Source organism: Manihot esculenta, chromosome 14 (genome assembly GCF_001659605.2).
Source record: "Manihot esculenta cultivar AM560-2 chromosome 14, M.esculenta_v8, whole genome shotgun sequence".
Lineage (NCBI taxonomy): Eukaryota > Viridiplantae > Streptophyta > Magnoliopsida > Malpighiales > Euphorbiaceae > Manihot > Manihot esculenta.
The window spans coordinates 966,841-989,139 of record NC_035174.2 but is presented as its reverse complement, the minus strand read 5'-3'; the positions used below and the strand labels follow the sequence as shown (position 1 = coordinate 989,139).

At 31.8% G+C, this 22,299-nt stretch overlaps 3 protein-coding genes across 4 annotated transcripts; 2 read left to right on the top strand and 1 right to left on the bottom strand.

The window, feature by feature from the left end:
• Positions 1-299: 299 nt before the first annotated feature.
• Positions 300-1,814, top strand: LOC110631028 (putative pumilio homolog 8, chloroplastic). Its single transcript, XM_021778726.2, has one exon. It carries the CDS (start codon positions 300-302, stop codon positions 1,812-1,814), a length of 1,515 nt encoding a protein of 504 aa, XP_021634418.1.
• A 354-nt stretch (positions 1,815-2,168) lies between these two features.
• LOC110631027 (protein PAT1 homolog) lies at positions 2,169-7,879 on the bottom strand. Its single transcript, XM_021778725.2, has 5 exons — positions 7,426-7,879; positions 6,753-6,898; positions 6,204-6,260; positions 5,182-5,245; positions 2,169-4,836 (listed from the first exon to the last, which is right to left on the bottom strand). Exons 1-5 carry the CDS (start codon positions 7,508-7,510, stop codon positions 2,729-2,731), a joined length of 2,460 nt encoding a protein of 819 aa, XP_021634417.1. The 5' UTR covers positions 7,511-7,879; the 3' UTR covers positions 2,169-2,728.
• A 4,927-nt stretch (positions 7,880-12,806) lies between these two features.
• On the top strand, positions 12,807-17,085 carry LOC110600408 (cytochrome b6-f complex iron-sulfur subunit, chloroplastic). Of its 2 annotated transcripts, XR_002485694.2 has the most exons (6): positions 12,807-12,966; positions 13,061-13,305; positions 13,597-13,714; positions 14,277-14,459; positions 14,946-15,142; positions 16,742-17,085. XR_002485694.2 is itself a non-coding variant. In XM_021737256.2 (5 exons), exons 1-5 carry the CDS (start codon positions 12,928-12,930, stop codon positions 15,045-15,047), a joined length of 687 nt encoding a protein of 228 aa, XP_021592948.2. In that variant the 5' UTR covers positions 12,807-12,927; the 3' UTR covers positions 15,048-15,315. The 2 variants fall into 2 exon arrangements, 1 of the variants encoding a protein (XP_021592948.2); XM_021737256.2 differs by lacking the exon at positions 16,742-17,085 and having other exon boundaries at positions 14,946-15,315.
• Positions 17,086-22,299: the final 5,214 nt, after the last annotated feature.

Genomic DNA, 22,299 nt, shown 5'->3' with positions numbered 1-22,299 from the left:
ACGATTCTCTCTCTCTCTCTCTCTGTCTCTCTCTCTCTCTCTCTCTCTCTTATTATTCCTTGGGTTGCAAGGATTCCTGAAACCGGCGCATCACCTGGAAAGAAAAAGGTATTCCTTACCAATTGCAAACTGGAGTTCACCTGGAACTCCGAGTAAAGAAGGGATTAGAACTGCTCTTAACTATTCTTATATAAATAACCACAACTGCCTGGAGTTCACCTGGAGTTCCCAATTTGCTTTGCCTTTGCATATATTGTTTCTTTGGATTTCTTGTTTCTTTTGCTTTCTAATCTTCAACCATGGAGAAGGAGAAGGAGATTGCTGAGCCTGAGAATTCTGAAACGCCCAAGTCAGTATCTTCTGTGGATTCTTCAGTCGAGAGTCTCACCCTTTCACTAGGGAATCTTTCCCTGAACAATGGCACACTTGCCAGCCTCTGGGGTACTTCAATCGACAGTAGCAATGGATCTTTGGCTTTTTCCGGCGATAGCAATTCAACGGAAATCCAAGAAGTTCGGGCTGATATTCAAGAAACTGGGTATTTAGGGAATTCGAAGCCAATTCCACCACCATTGTATCCTGAAAGCATCTGGGGAGTTGAGAATGCAAGAAACCCGCTGTTTGCGAACCTCAGACTTTCTGTGCCTGCTTTCTATCAACCAAATAATACTGACGGCGCTTGCAACTCTACGCCTGAAGGGAGCAGTGTGAAGTTGTGTCAAGATTCTACAACTTGTCAGCAGAATCAAGAAAGCGTTAATGGTGCTGTGCTTTGCGGGGTTAAGATAGAAGGGTATGATTTTGTGACACTTGCTGTGAACGAAGAAGGATCAAAGATACTTCAGAATATATTGAAGTTGAGGCATCCGGAGCTTACAAGTCAAATCCTTGAAAGGGTTATAGCTCCGTTGTATGGAGTCCCCATAATCTGCATTCTGATGGTTGATGAATGGGGATGGCATGTTTGTTCCAAGCTGATTGATTCCTGCAATGACCAACAGCTGCTGCTGATTTTAGAGACGATCACCATGCACCAGGAACTGTTTATTAATTTATCAATCAACTTATATGGTTCCAAGTTGATCAAGAAGATGGTCAAATTGCTCAAAAGATCGCCTTTCATCTATTGCCTGGTAGTCCGTCTTTACGCTGGTTTCTACACTCTGATGATGGATCGAATAGGATCGTATGTTTTGAGTTACTGTTTGGATTACCTTGATATTACGCATAGTGCTCTACTTTATGAAGCAGCCATTTCACTTTGTCTTGAGTTAGCAACACATGTGATGGGATGCATATCCTTGAACAACTTGATAGACAAAATCCAAGGTCCTCACAGGCAATGCCTGCTGGAGTTAATCTCTAACAATGCAGTTTTCCTCTCACATGATCCTTCAGGGAACCATGTTGTGCAGAAGGTCCTGGCACTTGAAAATCCAATATTTACTGAAAGAATATGCTCTCTGCTCAGAGGTCACTATGTTAGGCTTTCACTGCAGAAATGGGGTAGTCATGTTGTTGAAAAATGCTTGAAGTCTTCAGCAATGCATTATGCAGTTGAGGAACTTGTGAACAGTAGCAACAACCAACTATTGCAAGTGGCGAGAGATCAATTTGGTAACTATGTGATCCAGAGAGCATTGAAAGTTACTAAGAAAATGAATGATCCATTCCATCTAGAGCTTCTGAGGAGTCTACAACCACATCTTGAAACTCTCAGGAAAGGCTATGGAAGGAATGTCTTCAATTTGATTGTTAATGGGGTTCCATTTGATGAAGCTCGATTCCCATCTTATAACAGTATAGTATGCTAATATGTTTTTTTTTTTCGTTTTGTACTCTTTTTACCTTCTGGTGACTGCTATAAGTTTAAGTGGGTCCTGTCCTTTAGAGTGTTATAGGCAATGTTTACAGTTTAGGTCTCAGTCGGTTTGTTTTGTTTTGGCTTGAAGCCTGGTTGTAATTGGCAGTGGTCATAGTTTAGGTCTCTGTCAGTTTGTTTGGTCGTTGGCTTGAAGCCTGATTATAATTGTTTATCCTGGATGGTCTATTGTTCATGAAATTCTTGCATTATGTGAGAAGAAAAATGAAAAGAATCGTTAAATTGTGCGTTGTCCTTTTTCAGATGCTAACATGCGTAGAAAAATCCACTTGCATGGGAACGCATATGACAAACCACCAGCATTGGCATAGTTTTATTACCGATTAATTAACAAGGAACTAAGGCACATAGCCCATGAGCCTCATAACAGAAAAAACATGAATGTCACGTCCACCCATCTCCAGGATAACAAATATTAGAGAAGTGGGTAATCTATGTACCGAACACTGTACACCCTACGCCTTCAGATTGGGAATTCCACAACAGAGCATCAAATAGGCCCCTAAAATAAGAGGAAGGGAAAATACCCAAAGAAATGGAAAAACCCAACAGATATCTACCACAATACAACACAGCCTGGTTACAGATACAGACTTGGGTGTAAAGGACTAAAAATATACCAAAATCTGAACGAACTAAAATGACTTTGCCATAGGCTGCTGCTCCAAAGCTTCTGCTTCATAACTTAACGTATCCCAATTAGCCTCAGCGTTAAGGCACAGATAAATAAATACCCGAAAATATTGCTGGAACAACAGTATCTTCCACATTTACTCTTTCAGTAACGCAGCACCAATGCAGGACTTGGTGCATTTCAATTTCTATCATATTTCGTCGAGTCATGTATCAACTGAACACTGATTCTGAATTCATGCGACCACCGTCTTCACCAACTAAGGAACGCTGAGAAAGATCATACATCATCTTTTTCTGGTAGTCATTTGTGTGGGGAACACTGGCACGAAGGAGCTCCATTGGTAGTTCCCTCTTAATAGCTTCAGCTGGATCTTGTAGGGAGGACTGCATAATACTATCATATTTATTTATGCAGTACTTTATAAGTAGACCAAAAAACTCATCAAATGAGGCCTTCCAAAGTGCCCGATTAGTCATATTATAGTTGCTAGCATTTTGAAGCTCACGCAATAATTCAGTTGCCCTCTCAAGAACAGATAATAAAATGAGAGAAGCCCCGTTTCCAGCAGAGCTTCCAAGGGGGCGAAGCGGAGGCTGCTCTGAGGAACAAACAACTGCTGCAAGACAAGCACTAAGGGAACCGAGATCCATGCGGCAGGCACATAATGATACAACTCTTGCAAGGTTATTTGTAGTCTCTGCCGCTCCAAGATCAGAGGGGAGACCCCCAAACAAAAACCTCAGATGACGAAAAATAGCCATGCAGACAATTCGCATGAGGTCATTACCCGAAGAAAGAAGCTGAAGGTACCTGGCAAGCAGCTTCCGGCCCTTGGGAAGCGAAGCTAATCGTAAGAAGACAAGATCATCTTTTGGAGCAAGTCCCACTGTATGTCCATTCTTTGCTAGAGGGTCAACCAGTTGCAAGGATGCTGCAAGCCCTTCCAACAAGACCTGCCTCCTGCGTCTCAGTTGGACTCCACCATCTTGAAGTTGATTGAATTCTAGAAAACGGTCAATATCATCTACATCCAAAAGAAGGCAAAGACCATCTTCAATTGTCACTCTAGCTGCAAGCATTGGCTCCTGTTCTAGGGGTTTCTCAGAAACTTTCTGATCAGTCCCACCACTAATAGATGAGTTTGGAGGCTCAACCTCAAGAAGTGGACGAGGTCTGCGAATCGAAGAAAATGGCGTCCTCCCAAGTGCATCAACCTGGAGAAAAGCATGAGGCTCTGTGTTCGCGCGTGCTCGAGGAGGAAGATCCCTCAAGTGTGTTGGGCAGAAATGATGTTTGAGTTTTGCACCAGTTGACTTTTTTGCAAGACAAGCCTGGTGATAATAATCATCCACATATGGGTCGTTACTGTGTGTTGCAGCAAGCTGCATTCTAAGAATACTTTCAATTTCATCAGAGGTCATGTACTTGGATCTGAACTGGGACCAGAAACTCTCAATCTTCTGGCCATTGGTCTCAAATCCCTGTTGAGAATAACGAAGATTTTGTCTACCTTTCTGAGATGATTTTGGCCTTTGATCTCTAATATCACCCAGACCAAGCACTGCTTCATACTTGCTCATCATGGGTGCAGATGGGGAAAGATGAGGAGTATATATTTGAGACTGCATTCCTGATAAGTGGCCTAATGATGGCTGGATTGGATGATGCATTCTATGCTGCTGTGGCTGCATTTGAGGCATAAACTGTGGAGGAATTAAACCATTTTGATGAGATAGTGGTTGCTGAAACAAATTGTTCAAACGGTTGGGATGATCTCCAGGATATAAACCCGTATGGTTAACCCATTGGTTAGTTAGCCGACTATTTGCAGATGGACCAGAAGAAAATTGTGACAAATTTCCACCAAAATGCGGTGACCCATGATGTAAGCCTGTCAACTGAAGCTGAGGACTAGAAAAGGGAGAGATGTTTGGTAAAGAAAGTGCCACTTGGGGACCACCACCAAGATATGGAATATTTAGATGACTATGATTTGGCGAAGCCTGTGGAGATTGTCCACCAGGGGGAGGATACGAAGTGTAAGAAGACTTAGGCACAAGAATAGGCTCACTGGAGAAGTGTTGATGGTGTTGCTGCTGCTGCTCAGGGTATGAAGACGTTCTGTACAACTGCTGCTGCTGCTCAGGGTATGAAGAAGTTCTGTACAAAGGCTTTAATTCCAAAAGGTGAGCAGAAGCAGCATATGGCTGTGAGGACCATCTTTTGCCGTCCTGAATTGCTTCAGGATCAAGTAGCGGCTGTTGATCCAACCAGTTTGGAAAATCCTCTCCCTGCACCCATTCGGCAGCAGATGAACCTGAAAAGAAATGATAAACTTGGCTTTTCATTACATTTATGATGATAAATCCAAAATTACGAGAACAGAGGTTTCCACAGGATAGAAGATTCAAAAACTGACCACATTAAAGCAGAAAAGGAGAAAGATGCAAGGATAACAACATGATGCATTACAAAGTATCATAGTGTACAGAAATGTTGAAGACATGCATTACAAAGTATAATCCATAGATGAGCCACTTGTCAGCTTAGTTTACTTGCCCTACATCATTACATTAGCTCATACAATCATATGTATATAACTCAAGATTATGTATATCTAAAGTATAATTGTTAAAGTATATTATGCAAGTTCTATACTCACTTTCTCTGGATCCTCTATCACCAATCACTCCTGCACTTCTTGGTCCACTGACATCCTTGTTCAACTGCAAAAAGATTAAAAGCAAGCATGCAAAAGTAAGCAAACCCATCATAATCTAACATTTCCAATTCTTGGTTATGTAGATACTAGTTATAACTAACAGCAAATACATACTTGCTTCATTCCTGAAAATTTAGAGGTAAAAATATAAAAATGTAAATCTAGAAAGGTACTAATAGGAAGAAGTGCTAAATGCAAGTAAGTTGAGTCTGCAGAAGTAAAAGAAATATTGATTTAAAACTGTTGGTAAGGTGGAAACCAAGGATGTCCAATCCATCACTTCCTTTTATGACCACAGAAAAAGTCCAAAGGGCTGAAATTTGTTGAAAATTCTATTCACTCTTGTACATGCTGACACCAAAAGGCAAATTTGACATCTGAGACAATAACTAGCACCAATTTCTTTTCTTTTGCCAATCATAATAAATTGATATATGAATCAAATAGGCCAGAAGAGGTCCCATCACAAACACCTCTTGTCATAATACCCAAATAAAACTTGTGATCATCAGTGAAGAAAGAAAAATTGATCAAAATGGAACTTGATAAAGGGCAATGCACCCAAATTCCCTGACTTCCCAATCTTAAATATTATTCTTAAAAGCAAAGTAGCTCAAATCACTCCTATGCAGACTTATTACTTCAATAGCATTTAGATAGGAATGAGCACGAATACGATCAATTCCTATCCTCTCCATCCAGAAAATTACCCGAGTCAAAGTTTTCACAAAATCACCTCTCATCTTATATAAAGATATACAACGCCAAGTGCAACAACCCTGTTAGCCACACACATGAAAATCAACAAATGGAGCAATGGAATTGAGTGTTTATTGTTTAAGAATGGTCTAAATATCAACACAAGTATTTATGTGATTCAAGAAATAATAGAACCATTTTTCAAAAAAAAAAAATGAAAATGATCTTGCATACTCGATTGTACCATCAAGTAATGAACTAACCTTTGAAAATGTACTAGCAAGATCATCAATATCAGAAAGAGATCTTACAACCTCGCCCTGCAAATAAGAGAAAAAAAAAAAAGTTAATTGCTGCCTTGATGAAAATTTCTACCACTTGAATAGCATCATTGAGATTTTACAGTTGAAACAGTAGTTTTTACATATCAAAATGGAAATTAGAATCTATTGATAATACTACCCAAACTCAAAAAGTGATCCATTAAACTGACAAGCAGGAGCTCAGACTTACCCCCCCCCCCCCCACACACACACAAAAAAAAAAAAAAAGTAACAACCAACTTCTTTAAGACTCTTGAGTACTTAAAGCTTTCGCACACAAGGAATAAATTTCTTTTTCTCTACTATGACCTGAGATTTGACAAACACGAGCAGCTGCATAATAAGTATGATTTATCTTTGTTTTTTGAATTCTTTTGATAAATCCAGAGTACTTCCACTCATAACTAATTCTCATCAAGCTAAATCTACTTTTTGGTGAAATATCTGAATCAATGGAAACAAAAGAGAAAATTAACACAAAGAAGTAACCTCTTGTCTATCAAAGAGAAACTCCTCCTCGTCAAACTCAACTGCAGCCAAGTCCTCCTCTTCGTCCTCCAATCCCCCTAACTCAACATCCTCAACAAAATCTTTCCCAAAGAATGCATATTGAGAGGCATCAAACACAGCAACTTCTGCACCATGAGACAATTCGAGTCAAAACACTGTATTTGTCAATAAAAGAACTGTAAATGATGGACACCAGGTGGAATTCACGTATACACACAATCCCTGCGCACTTATAGAATCAAGCATCATTCATAAACCCAAAATTATCATACAAAGTAGTACATAAAGCAAGTAAGCGTTCATAAGAACTAACATCTCATGGAGTTTAATTGATGTAAAACCAAAGAAACAGGCGCTCAAAACCTCGCCCAGATAGATAAGCCATAAGAGAATTCCATTTCAAACTGTCAAATAACAACTAGGTTCCATATGGCACACAAAGAAACCTAATCCACCATTTAACGTTGACCACAAAATTAAATACCATTTAAATAAATAGATTTGATGGAATTCTCCAAATATTTAACCCATTTGCTGGGCTATCAAAAAAATTCCCAACACGAAGATCTCCAAAAACCCAAATTGGGAAGTGAAGATCCAGCTAAAACAAACAAAACAGATTAAGGGAGGGTTAAAAAAACGCAAAATAAACCTGTGGAGTTGTCTCCAAATTGAATCTTATGATCGTCAACTTTTGGAGCCTCTTGAATAACACTCCCGCTTTCAATCCCTTCCATATCTACACTTGATTTTGTTATCACTTAAATCTAAAAGTAACAAGAGATTTCAAAAAAATAAAAGGAAAAAAAAATATAAATCAATTGAAAAAAAAAAGACGCTAAATACTAAAAACTCCTAACACTGAAACTTCTAGGGCTCCGGAAGAGAATATATGTATAGTAGAATTGGTACAATTATAATCCATAGTTGGGATTATGGGAAAAGGGGGAAGAGAAAAGAGTAACCCTACAGGGAGGGGATAACGATGGAGATTTATTATAGCATCCGAAAGAGAGAGAGAGAGGGCGGGGAGAAGGGGGGTCGGTGAGAATCGTCAAATGGTTCCTTTTCACTTTTTTTTTTTCCTTTATTTTTTTTACTGGTTCTCAGAAAATTATTCAGAGAACAGGAGCAATCCGAACTGAGATGGAATCATTTGATTAAAAAAATTCAAGCATTTATCGGACATATTTTTCTTTCAGTTATTATTTTGTTTTTTTCTGTATCAGAATTTTTCACATATATTAAAAAAATAATTTTTCAATACAAACATATTAATAAAATTAAATATTAATAAAACTATAATAATCAATTTACATGTTATTCTACTCTTAAAAAAATATAATAATTTTAAAATAATTACTAAAAATTATGAAATTAACGTAATATATATTAAAATTTTAAATTTGTGTACATTATGAGCTTGATTTTATTTTTTATAAATAATAACTAATTTACAAATTTAATTATAATTTTATATACTAATTATACATTTAATAGTTTATAAAATTTTTATTTAATTATAAAAAATTATTTTTATTTAAAGTATTTTTTTTAAATAAAAATTGAGAGAATAGAACTTAAAACCTTTCAGATTCACTCGGATGCACTTATTATTAGATTAATTTTTTTTTGAATCAATATCAGATTAAATTTATAAGTAATTATATTGTATGATTAAATTAAATGATGCTAAAGTTATCTTGAAGACTATATGATATTAAACTTCAGGTGGAAAAAACAAATGAGAATATGTGATTTTCTGATGATATTGTTTTAATTAATTGAACACTTAGGAATATGTGTGGAGTATATACTTTTGGATTTTGAAATTTTTATGTTTTTGTAATTAAATTTTCCTCACATGTCAGTTTTTTTCCTTGCGTCAATCATTCTTAGTTCTCAATAATCCACTCAGCTCAATAATGTGGCTTAAATAAAATTATAATTTTTTATTAAATAATTGAATCAATTAAAAATATTATAGTGATAATGCTTTTTTATGAAAAATACAATGGAATGCTTTTTTTTTTTTTCAAGTAATTGCATACTTCTATTATTAGTAGTATTAACAAACATGTTATTTCTCTGGACGAGTTGATATGTGATATTTTTTTAATAATTGAAAAGTTATATATATAATTTTTTATTTTTAATAAATTAACTTTTAATATTTTTTAATAATTAAGAAGTGACTTGTTTTTCAATTAAATTAAATTATATTTATTATTATTATTATGACTAATTGACATTTTTTTATTGATTTTTTAATTATAACTATTTTAAAGATAATTAAATTTTATTATATACTAAAATATTTTAAAATTTTATATAAAATAAAATAAAATTATAATAATAAATTTATATGTTATTATAGTATAAAAAAATAAAAATAAATAATAATTTTTAGACATGGATAAAAATTACACTGATAGAGTGAGTAATTATTAAATTTTCTTATAGTATATTTGTCAGCCTAATTACACATAATTGATATCACACAATATATTTAACTATTTGTAATAAACAAATTATTCATGCTTTCTCATTTTCCTGTATGAAGAACCTAAATATGATAATCATTTAAATATTTTATACAACATAAATGGTATTTCAACAATCAAAGTGGTCTAATCTAGGTGATTGAGTATCTCTTGGACATCGTCCAGAGGGCAAGAATCGAGTCTCCCAATTCCAATTGCCCTTTAATGAGTTTTGTAAAATGTTTTTGAGCATTGTAATAAAAGAAAAAAAAAAAATCAACATGCATCGGCAATAGCCATCCATCTATAAATAGAAATTCACTCCACTTGAATTGTGTTGCCCATCTCCTCATTAGGCCAATGCTTTTCTCTCTCCATCTATCATACTCCAATGGGTCAAGCTAACCTTTAGACACTCTTATTTATAGTAATTATACTCTTTAAATCATATTAATTAATAATTATTTAGTTTAAAAATAACACAATAAATAAGATATACGCCTTTATTTAGAAAATTATTAATTTTTCTATTTAAATTATTTATTATAATAAATAGTAATTTTAAAAAATAAAAAAAAAATAAATTATTTTATCAAAGCAAGAACAATAAAAAGGGAGGAATATCAAACCAAACTCCCGAGCCTAACTCCGAATAAGCACAAGTGGGCAATTGCCTTCGCAGACCTATAATTAAAACAACATTTAATTTCAACAATCTCAATAATACTTCACAAATGTTGTCCTTTGTCTCTAAAACATTTTCTCTAAAATATTGTCCTTTACCCCATTAAAAGGCATTCATAATCCGTTCAATTTCATAGCAAAAAGATTTTGGTAATAGGAATAGGCTCATAATATAATTAGGGAGAGCCTGTAAAACAGGTTTAATGAAAATTTTCTTACCTGCATGAGACAAAGGTTTCTTCTTTCAAGAATTCAATTTCTTATAGACTCTATCTTTTATAAACTTAAAAACCACTTTCCGATCACGCCCAAAATGCAACGACAAACCCAAATAAGATCCGAGAGAATTTTTCTAAATCACACCTAACAAAGAGCAAGCCGATATTCGAAGATCATGAGTATTCTTATTGAAGGAAATAGAGGACTTTGAAAAGCTAATCATTTGACCACTCGCCTTTTCACAAGTGACAAGAATATTCTTCAACAAACTTGATTAAGCCACAATCGGATTAAAAAAAATTAAACTATCATCCGTAAAGAATAGGTGGGAAAGAGAAGGACCCTTTTTAGAGAGCTTACAGCCTTGGAGCATACTAGAACTGACAGCCTCCTAAATAAGATAAGAAAAACCATCAGCAAATAAAATAAACAGGTAGGGGAAAAGGGGATCTCCCTGACAAAGAACCTGAGTAGGTATGATCGGTCCATACTCTTTGCCCTTCTGCAGAATCCAGTACCAAACTGTGGCAATACAATGCATAATAAGAGAAACTTAGTCTTGATAAAACCCCAATTTGAGTAATACTGCCTGCACAAAACCCCACTTATGCCTTGCTAATATTAATTCTTAAAGCCACTGAAAATTTCTTACTTTGATTCCTCTTATGAAAAGCATGCATAACTTCGAAAGTTAAGATACAATTATCCTAAACATGGCGCACGAAGGCACTTTGATGCTCAGTAATAATGGAAGGCAACAAAATCTGCAGCCAATCGGCAATCATCTTAGTAACTATTTTGCAGACCACATTGCAAGAGTAATAGGACGAAGATCACTCATAAATTCAGACTCAGATTTTTTAGAAATCAGAACAAGAGCGGTATCATTTAAAGAAGCAGAAAACATACTAGAATGAAGCATATCAGTACAAGCACAGGAAATCGAATCACCAACAAGATCTTAATAAGCTTTATAGAATCCCGGATTGAATCCATTCATACCAAGCAACTTGTCGGCTTTCATGGAACAAACAACATGCTTAACTTCATTAGAAGAATAAGTTCTCATCAAATCAACATTCATCTCCGAAGAGACAAGATGAGAAAAAGTGAAAATTACAGGATCAATATCACAAACCCCAACAAAAAAAAGATTTTGAAAGTACGACATCATCACCCAAACCCAAAATCCAAGATCGCCATACTCCGTCGTCTACTATTAAAACTTCAATTTTATTCTTCATATGCTAAGTAGTTGCTGCTCGGTGAAAAAAGTGAGTATTGCGACCGCATTAACCAATTAGAACTCCTTAGTATGCTACTTCCAATAAAGATCATGAAGCAACAAGAGCTTATAAAAACAGTTTTTTGCAACCACAAAAACATCAATATGAGCAGGCACACAAGATAAAATATCACTATGAGAAGTAAGAGTTTTTAATAATTGCCAGGAAAAAGCTCGTCGAGATAGATTCGGATCACCATTAAATCCAATAAGTCTCCAAGTACCAATAAAATCAACCTCAACTTCAGTATCATTATAGCGGGTTGAAGAACTGATTAAATCAACCCTCTTAAGATTTCCATAACAAAGCAAGACTACCTTGGTGGCACACACAATCAATAGAATAAAATCCATCATAATGCAATAAATTTATTATTTCTTTTATTTTATTTGATAAACAAAATATTTCAATCAAAAAAATAAATAAAGATCTCTTAATGCTAACCATTTCTTAGAGGGTCTGAACTGAATGAATATAGATTGTCAAGTTCACGACAGTTCCAACTTAAACAACTCATTATTATCGGCAGGTTTACTGAGTAAAATCCGCAGCTATAATTTTTTAAAAGTAAATAAACTGAATATTAATTTTAATATTTTCTAATTATATATAAATTTTATCAATAATTATTAAAAATATTTAAATTATAGAAAACTATGCTAAATAACAAGAAGACAGATGAAATTAATTTATGGGTAGTTAAGATATTTTAGTATGTTTTAATAACAACCAGAGGATACTCTTGTTATTTAATTTTAATATTTTAATTTTAATTATGTTTATATTTATTCACTCTTTAAATAGTATTAAATTCTTTATTAATGTAATTGTTATTCAAAATTTTTATTAATATTTTATTTAGTTATATGATAACCCAATTTCACTGACTAAAACAATATCAATAATAATAAAATAGGAAGCTAAATAGATAAATAGAAAACAAAAATAGAATGTCACTTATCATTTTTTAATAAATTTATTTAAAAAACCAACTTTATTGTATTTATATAGACATCAACGGTGTATAATACATTAAATAATTTTAAATATATTATACATTGTATTAATATAAAATAATAATTTATAAGATTAAATTAGAGGTCTAATTTATTTGAGATTATTCAACATTTAACTTAATATTGACAAATAGTTTGATGTAATAAAAATTTCAACACTTTTTTTTTTCTTCCTTTAAGTCGAGTTGGAATATTTCACTTTTTTTTTTTTTTTTTTATAAATCATCATCCCTATTTGCCAGACCCCGAAGCTTGAATAGAGCTCCATATGTTGGGCCAATCATAAAAACTCCATCATCAAAGATCAAGGCCCAAACTAAGGAAGAAATGAATAGACATGCATATCTCTGATCGTGTGGTTAGATGGTTCCATGGTGGCTATTGGCCAAGTGTGCCTTATCTATTACAGTTAATATTATCATCTCTCCCAAAATCAAAACTTTCCTCTGCAAACATTCTCTTATCCATGGCTTCATCTACTCTCTCTCCGGTAGCTCCTTCACAGGTAAACACCCATCAAGACATTAGCAAAGAATGTACTTATTTCTCTATGAGATTCAAGTATATGATGCTTTTTTAATTTGTTTGGTTTTCCCCAGCTATGCTCTGGCAAGAGTGCAATGTTCTCTCCTACACATGCTGCGTTTGCAAAGCCAACAAGAAGCCATATGGTGACCAAGGACAGATCAATGAGAATCACTTGTCAGGCCACAAGTGTTCCGGCTGATGATAGAGTTCCTGATATGGGCAAGAGGCAGCTCATGAATCTGCTGCTTCTGGGTGCTATTTCTCTCCCTACTGGTTTCATGGTGGTTCCTTATGCGACCTTCTTTGTACCAGCTGGGTAAGTGATTGAATATGGTTATCTGTTAACAGTTTAGCATGGTAAATTTCATTCTACCATTAAGAAGAGAGGAATAAACTTGTGAGAATAGGAGTTGTGGAAAAATTCCGTAATGGATAAATTGTATGTCAATGCTTTCTAATTGATTTTTCATCCCAAAAGCTGTTAAACTGTTAATTTTTCATTGAATTGAATTGGCCACAAAGGTTTTATTTGGGATTTTGAGATTATATTGGCTTTTGCTTAAGACAAGTTTGTTTTCCATTATTTTCGTTGAAAAACTTTTAACAGGAGTGGTGGTTCTGGAGGTGGTACCGTTGCCAAGGATGCCACTGGAAACGATGTCATTGCAGAACAATGGCTTAAGACTCATGGCCCTGGAGACCGAACCCTAACTCAAGGATTAAAGGTGCCAATAGTTATCTTCATATTTCTTGATGAAATTGCAGATGTACTTGAATTCCTACTCCTTGCCTACTGAATGCTTCTTCAATAAAGTTAATTTTCCGGGGAAATAAAGGTCAGGATTTTCCTTTCTTTTTCCATGTGTAATAAACTGCCCCCCAGAAAGTGTTCAAGATACAAAAATTGGGAGGTTTGCTAGTTGCTTGGCATCTAGGAAATTGTCTGTTAAAAATGCATTTGTTGCAATTAGGAAATGATTTTTTGGTGAATGTTTTTCTCTATTTGATTTCATGAACTGGTTTTCGTACAACTATAGTCAATTAGGGTATTGGAAACAATACGAAGCCATTTTCGCATATAGATGTAGAGAAATCAAATAATTTTGATTCCTTTTGAGCAGAGACAGCATGAAATCTTCAGAAATTGCAAGTCAATAGTAGTGTCAAGTGAAAAAATGGAATATTTACTTAAATGCTTGACATTATGTTCAAAGACATTGAAATTGCTATACTTTCACAGTATATATGTAGCAAGGAGACTCATTTGGGCTCTTCTATGTGCTCCAGGGAGATCCCACCTACCTTGTTGTGGAGAAGGACAGAACTCTCGCAACATATGGAATTAATGCAGTCTGCACACATCTTGGGTGTGTCGTGCCCTGGAATGCTGCTGAGAATAAATTCATCTGTCCCTGCCATGGATCCCAGTACAATGACCAAGGAAGAGTTGTGAGAGGGCCTGCTCCTCTGGTAAATCAAAATGGAACTTTATAGCTGCTGGTTTTCACATAATTTGATTAATCTCAACACAGTTAATAGCGTCTCTTATATTGAGGATTGATTTTCTACATCATTTGATTCTTCTTCATGTGTATGTATGGAAATTTAACCCATTAAACAACACTTCCAGAAATTTGTTGTGATTGAGAAATCCAAGAATTGTTGCCTTAGTATTCTCCATTAGTCATTAACCTACGTATTTCCTAGCACTTCATATGAAATGACCACAGAATGTGATCCATTGGAAAAATGAAATATGGGAGCTTTCAATTGGGGGAATGACAACTATAATATAAGTATTTCTCATTTTATTCTACTTAAAACTCATTCTGCCACAAAGATTAATCCTACCATCCAATCTTATTGCTGACTTTAGTATAGATAAAAATTTCTTCCTTATATTGTCTTTCGCTTTTCTTGCTTGGCAATGACGAAGTTCAATTATCACTGTTACAGTCACTCGCCCTGGCTCATGCTGATGTAGATGACGGCAAGGTGGTCTTTGTCCCATGGGTTGAAACAGATTTCAGAACTGGAGATGCTCCATGGTGGGCTTAGTTAGCTTCCTGCCACGCCAATTCTCCCATAATTCATGTTGAAGATGTAATGAATGAATCAATTGTTTTGGGGCTTCCTGAACACATGCAGTGGAGGTAAGCTTTGTGAAAATGGAGGTCATGAAATATGATGACAGTAGTATATACTTTTAAAATGGTAATCTTGCAATCCTCGACATTTTGCTTGATCTATTCTTTGTATCTCATTCAATTATTAATCAAGAATGTTGAATGGCAGAATTTCTGTGTTCGGCCTGCCTATTTATACATTTTATGCATCTGCTACAGAAAATGCCTATTTTATATTGTCTATAAATTTGAAATATAATATACATAGGCAAAATACCTGTTTTATATTATCTACTAACCGTTGGTTAGAATAATCGACATCATATTCATAAGATTATATTAAAAATAATGTTAACCATGAGAAATTATAGTAAATTAGTAATGTTAACTATGAGAAAGACAATAAATCCATAGAGAAACTGTTTAATATAGAGCTTATTATCAATTTGCTATATATTATGTCAAAATTCTATAGTGATGTTACATATCTATTATTGATGAGATGCTCATACACATTTAATAATTGAAACGTGTGTTTGGATGTTTAAAAACTTATATAACTAATGATGAAAACTGTGAAATGTGGGTTTTGCATAAATTTTATATGTATATATATTTATGTGATGCACAATCACACAAATACTCAATTACTAAGCTACGCGCTTAATGCAATGGGAAAGAAGATGTAAATTGTTATTATAGTGTTTAAACACCCAAAAACATAGGTGATCCTTTTGAAAGCTTGCTATAGCCCTGCACAATGAATCTAAAAATAGATTTGAGAAAAATTATGAAAATTTTAAAATTTTTTAATTACTATAATTTTATACTCTGATTTTAATTAATTATATGTGAATATAAATAAATAATTAAATAATAATTTTATTTTTAAAAAATTAATTATTAACCAATATGAAAAAAATTAAAAATGAACTATTGAAAAAAATTAATATCCTACTTTTTCAAGTGTAGATCTAATATAAAGTAGACTTTTTGATCCATTTATACAAACTGATCTCAATCCAATCTACCACCTACGATTAAAATTCTCTTAAAAGTCAAAATAAAAGACTAAAAATTTGTTTGCTAGGTGAGATAAAAAAAATTAACCCACAATATAGCTATTTTTCTCTCCATAAAAAATAAGAAAATAGAAAGAGAAAATAAAAAGATAATGAGAGCTAAAGAAAAAAATAATAATAAGGAGCTCTCATTATTGGTTGAGAGAGGAGAATGTTCTTAAATTAATTAGTTAAATTAAGTTATATTAATTATAATTAACTAAATTAATTTTTCTTAATTTAATTAACTAAATCTATTAATCACTATTAATGAATTATTAGAGGTAACCGACATTTAGACTTATCTAGATTTTACTATTACGTAACTTTTAAGTTCACATAAAATGAGAATTTAGTCTATATATTAATTCTATGGTTTTAAAAACGATTTATACATGTGGACGTAACAGGTTTATTATTAAATTTAAAATAATTACTTTAATTAATTATTTTTTATCAATTAATTATATGAATTGAATATGATTAGAATATTTATTCTAAATTCATTAAGATAATAAAATTTGAACTCTTTATTCATGTTAATACTGTATTATTCCTGTATCAGGTTATGAAAATGGGTTGTATTTTAAGAGGAAGGAATGTTGAGTTCATCGCAGCACTTCAACAACAAATTCTTGGTAATTTTAATATTTTTACGGTTAAGACCATGACTTTTAGAGACGTTTTAAGCTGGCTCAAGGATGGTGGTTGGTCCTCGGTTATTGTAAAGTCAGACACTCAACTTTAAGTTCGAGCTATAGCTATTCCAATTACGAGGATTTGTCATTATTTGATAGTCTTATTTTTTTATTGTAAATCTCTTATTTTGGAGATAATTTCTATTTTTATTAACTTTGTTCGTAAGTTTGCTAATAGTGTAATTCATGCGTTTATTTGAGTTAGGTATGATATTTCGGGCATGATTAAGATTTTTTCCTCACCTTCTAATTTCTAAGTTGATCGTTTTTAAATCTTAATGAAATTTATGTTTTTATTCAAAATATATATATATATATATATATATATTAAGACCTATATTATATAAAATCAAGTTTATATCAAATATAATCCAATAAAATAATTTTAATATTTTTCCAAACCCATGTCCACAATGATTTTAATTTATCATACAATTCATCTTTTTCTTTAAAGTTTATGTCTGAATAAAATTTATGAGATGAGTTTTTTTTTATTTAAATTTCATATCTTACATGGATGGAGTTTATTATATAAATTTATTATTTCTATTAATTTAATTTAAACAATTATTTCTATTAATTTAATTTAAACTCATTATATTTAAATTTAGTTCACGTCATGTTAGAAACTTATAAATTACTTTACTAAGTAAATTTATTAATTAATTAAAAATTTTAATTCATTCATTCATTAAATCTTTATGTGTTACTTTTCAAGGACATAGTCAATTAATAATGAGAATAAAAATAAACTTTGCATATAACTTGAATGGCATCTCATCTATTCTGAACTCCTATAACCATGGTTAGTGTATAGTATAACCCATCATAGCTACTCAATTAATAATGAATGTATTTTCATTCAATTCTATCTATGATCATGCATTATCTTAGAATCCTTTCTTACAAAATTTTAATCCAAGTTAGAAACACAGTAAATATCAAACTCCAATAGTATTGATTATATAATTATTGCTTAATTCCAATTATTGATTAACAAAATTTGCATTAAAATTAAGTCATACTACGTTGACTAAAAACTTGTTATTAATAATATTTAACTCGGTCATAGAACTATGTCTATTTGTTCGGAAAAATAAATACTATCTGGACTGATCCTTTACCATATATTCATATATTATACAAGTATATAAGCAATATCAAATTCAAATCACTCGTACATGATACAAATATAGTCTAGTCTAATCACTCTATGTACTTCTATGATTTAAATGAATGAATATTGATAAGAGTAAACCTTATTACTAATTCAGTTTACTCATTACTATGAGTGTCCATATATCTATCCAAACATCACTCTACTATTATCACTATCACTATATTGATAAGTAGAGACAGTTAGAGATGACAATCTATATTGGAGAAATCATTCGTAATGAGGCATCCTATGATTGTTAACGTTTTATAGCATTTTATATAAGTTCGTTTCTTCATCATATTATTAACTCACTGAGAATATAATGACTATCAAAAGCTAATGGATAATAAATTTTATTTAATTGATTAAACAATATTTAATTAATTAAATTATCTAGCATTTATCAAATTAATGCTATAATATATGGCTATATGGTACATATTTTCAACACTCCCGCTTTCACCGGAGCCATCACCATTAGGGGTGAACACTACTCGGTTCAAACCGAAAAAACCGACCGAATTGAATTAATTTTAAAATTTAGTTCGGTTTTTTATTCAATTCAATTCAGTTCGATTTTTAATTTCAAAAATATCGGTTCGATTCGGTTTTGATCAGAAAAAATCAAAAAAATAGAACCGAACCGATTAGTGATAATAATATGTTATTTTTAATAATATAGAGAAATTAAATTATATTAAAAATTAAAATATTTTAATTAAATTTTAAAAAACTAAAAATAAAGTGTAAAAAATAAAAAATTTATTAAAAATCAAAACCGATCAAACCGAACTAAATCGGACTGGTTCGATTCGATTTGATTTCTAATCAAAATCGATTCGGTTCGTTTTTCATAAATACTAAAAATTCGATTTTCAGTTTATTCAGTTCAGTTCGATTTTGAACCGAACTGACCGAATGCTCAGTCCTAATCACCATCTATATATAGTGTACATCTTCAAAAAATGACAATACAAGTATGGTAATTCTATGGCATAAGTGAATGAAACAACCATGTCACGGTTGAAATTATTCTCCTTTGTATCTAACTGATATTTCTGATGATGTATTTAGGTATTTCTAAGTATCTGGATTCATTATGTGGGACTATATTTTCTTTGTTTTAGACAACAGATAATTTGCTAGTTGGTGTAAAATTCTTATACGAAATGGTCTCTTTCAGTGGTTCTTATTTGCTTTTGTTGGGAAATCTAAAGATTATTGCAATCCAAATTGCGCAGCAGAAAAATAAAAATATCTGATTTCCTTTCCCAGAATTCGAGTGCTTCGTTTATTTCAAAGGAAGTATATGAGACTAACCTGTTAATCTCGTCGAGAAGATACAATGCCGGACTGATGGTGCTGCTTTTTCAAATGAACACTCTCAATGGTATCCACACGAACGACTTCTATCCTTCTAGAGTGCTAACTCTCTCAATGATGGATAGACTATATGCTCCACAATCTGCAACTGTTAGACTGAATTTTCTAAAAAAACTATCACTCCACAATTCATAGAATGAGTATTTATATGTTTCGGTCTTTTTGTTTTTCCACAACTCTTTTGGGAAAGAGTTGTGTTCAGAACCCACTATCACAATCTCGTAAATACTCAAATATCTTATGTGATATAATCTTTTATCTATAATAGTTATAGATATACTGCAAATTTTTTAAATATTATTATCTTATAATAATAAATAATTAATAATAATAACACTTTATTATTATTAATTATATTAATGGCCTTTGGGCTTTAGTCTATTAATATGTCATAGCATATCAACAACGTTATTTTGTGTGTGACCCAATAAGTTCACATTAATTGGCAATAGGCCTAGTCCCACAAGGCCCATAAGTCATAAGTGGCCTCTAGTAAGACATTATGACTACCCAACTAATATGAGGATCAATAGTCCGATAAAGCCTAATAAATAAAACATGTATTAATCCATTTGTTACACGATATCTAGTTTGAACACAAGTCATGGTCAATGTCTAACTTATAATGTTCAAACTTATGATTTCTGGATCTCTAAGTAGACTGATAAATTCAAATGATATTGATCACACTATCAATTCATTTGAGCACGGTCATACATTTCTCAGTCTCACTTATTGAAGGACCAAGAAGATATATCTCTCAAAGAGAGGGACAAATCATATCTTGATTGTTCAATATCCTCTACATAATTTCTATTATGCTCAATCATAAGCTTTATAATTGTTCGATTAAGGATAATGTTTGGTTATGTCAAAACATAATAATTCTTATGTTGGAAACTATGACAATCTCAAGTCAAAGGATTAAGACATAACTGCTTTGAGATTCACTTATGACAATAACCTATGTAGTGATCTCAATGCGGGTTCATACAATACTTTGTTCTCTAACAAATATATATGATTATTGAATTATATCAACATATACATAATCATCTCATGATTATCAATCAATAATCATACTAGCTATATTTTATTATTATCAATATAATAATAAGCAATCAGAGATTATAATTATTATTATATAACATGCAAACAAATAATAATGATGATAAGAACCTCTAATATTAATAACCAAAACGACATATAAAAAGGTTCAAGATAATGGTATAGGACAAATACACTAACAGCTTTAATAAGCTAATCTAGTGACATTGTTATCACAGCTAACAAAAATTGTTCACACAATCAAGAGCATCAATAGAGTTCCTCTAAAAATATTTGAATCCATAATAGCTTATTTGAAATATTGGATGTAACAAATTCATGGCTTTACCTTACATATTGCACATAAATTCTGAAACAAACTTCTAATTCAAATATACCACCAATATTCAAAATTATAAGTTTTTAGTTGTTATTCTTCCTTTTTATTGTATAAAGAATATTTCGTAATAATTTTAAAGTTTTTATAGACATTCTAATAAGTACTTAGAGTTTCAAATTTAGGTGTTATCACCATATACTAGTTATTTTTAGCAAATGTGATACGTTACAAGGAAGACAAATTGAACTTTTTAACATCCTATTCAATAATAAACACTTAAGACAAAATCATCATTGCTTCTGTAATAACTAATTAAATACAAGAAAACAATGATTAATTTTTAAATTTTTAAGTATTGATAAAAATAAAAAAAAAACCTACTTTTGCTTATAAATACTAATTTACTAATTGTGATATCATATTATAATTTATTAGTCCTCCAAATTTCAATGATGTTACATCCCACCTGGAAGTATATTTCATCACAATAAAGATTTGATCCATTTCAAGGGGTAGACTTCTAAATTTAGTTTAGGATATTTAATCTAAATCTCAATTTCTTCTTTTTATTCAAGAAATTTAGAGGAGCATGAAATCATAGTTTGAGGAAAACTTTAATATTGGTATTTTCACGATAATAATTTGCTTCTGTTCGCGTGTTGAGTAACATTACTATAGATTTCACTTTATCATACATTCGAAAGTTAATAAACTAATATAATTAAATTAATATTATTTTCATTAATTAATATATATTCATATAACTTCATTATCAATATTTATAAATATATATTTATATAACTTCATTATCGATATTTATAAATATATTTTTCAATATAATTTATCCACGTTCATTGTCTATTAGTTTAAATTCAATTTTATTATGATATTAATTTTTAATAATATTCATTGCATTAAAAACTTTATTTATAAAAAATAAAAAGCTATTAAAATAACATAATAATCTAATAAATGGTTTACTATCAAAATATGTTTTTTTTTTTAATTTAAACATTCTAATCTATTATATATGAAAATAATCTATTTTTTTTTTATAAATTTGAATACTCTAACTAATTTATTATATTTAATTTTTTTAAAAAAATATTTAAAATTTTAACCTATTACTAATTAAATTCATATTACCTAGATTTAAATATTATTTTTTAAAAAACAATTAAATAGTCTATAAAACTCATTAAATTTGCGTAGGGTATATTTGCAAACCTTTGTGGATATAAGGTCAAGTGTCATTGGTTCCACCGATAGCACCATTGGCGTTTGATTTTGCTTGCTCATGTGGCTGGGTTCTTGGCCCGATTAATATCTTCCCATTGATGGGATAGCTGATATTTTTGCTTCTAAGCAAGTTAAATTTTCACTTGGAAGCTAAGCCGAAAAGAAGCTTTGTCACTTGGCATTATCTGATTTAGGCTACTAGATAGGTCCCACTCGCGGGGTTCATTGCTTGGCTTGCTTAATACTATTTTCACTCT

Coding starts and splice junctions, on each gene's coding strand:
- LOC110631028 (XM_021778726.2), top strand. CDS start 300: ATGGAGAAGGAGAAGGAGATTGCTGAGCCTGAGAATTCTGAAACGCCC.
- LOC110631027 (XM_021778725.2), bottom strand. CDS start 7,510: ATGGAAGGGATTGAAAGCGGGAGTGTTATTCAAGAGGCTCCAAAAGTT. Junction 6,261..6,752: donor TTCTCTTTGATAGACAAGAG/GTTACTTCTTTG, acceptor TCTTATTTGCAG/GGCGAGGTTGTAAGATCTCT. Junction 5,246..6,203: donor TTGCTAGTACATTTTCAAAG/GTTAGTTCATTA, acceptor ATCTTTTTGCAG/TTGAACAAGGATGTCAGTGG.
- LOC110600408 (XM_021737256.2), top strand. CDS start 12,928: ATGGCTTCATCTACTCTCTCTCCGGTAGCTCCTTCACAG. Junction 12,967..13,060: donor CTCCGGTAGCTCCTTCACAG/GTAAACACCCAT, acceptor GGTTTTCCCCAG/CTATGCTCTGGCAAGAGTGC. Junction 14,460..14,945: donor TGAGAGGGCCTGCTCCTCTG/GTAAATCAAAAT, acceptor TCACTGTTACAG/TCACTCGCCCTGGCTCATGC.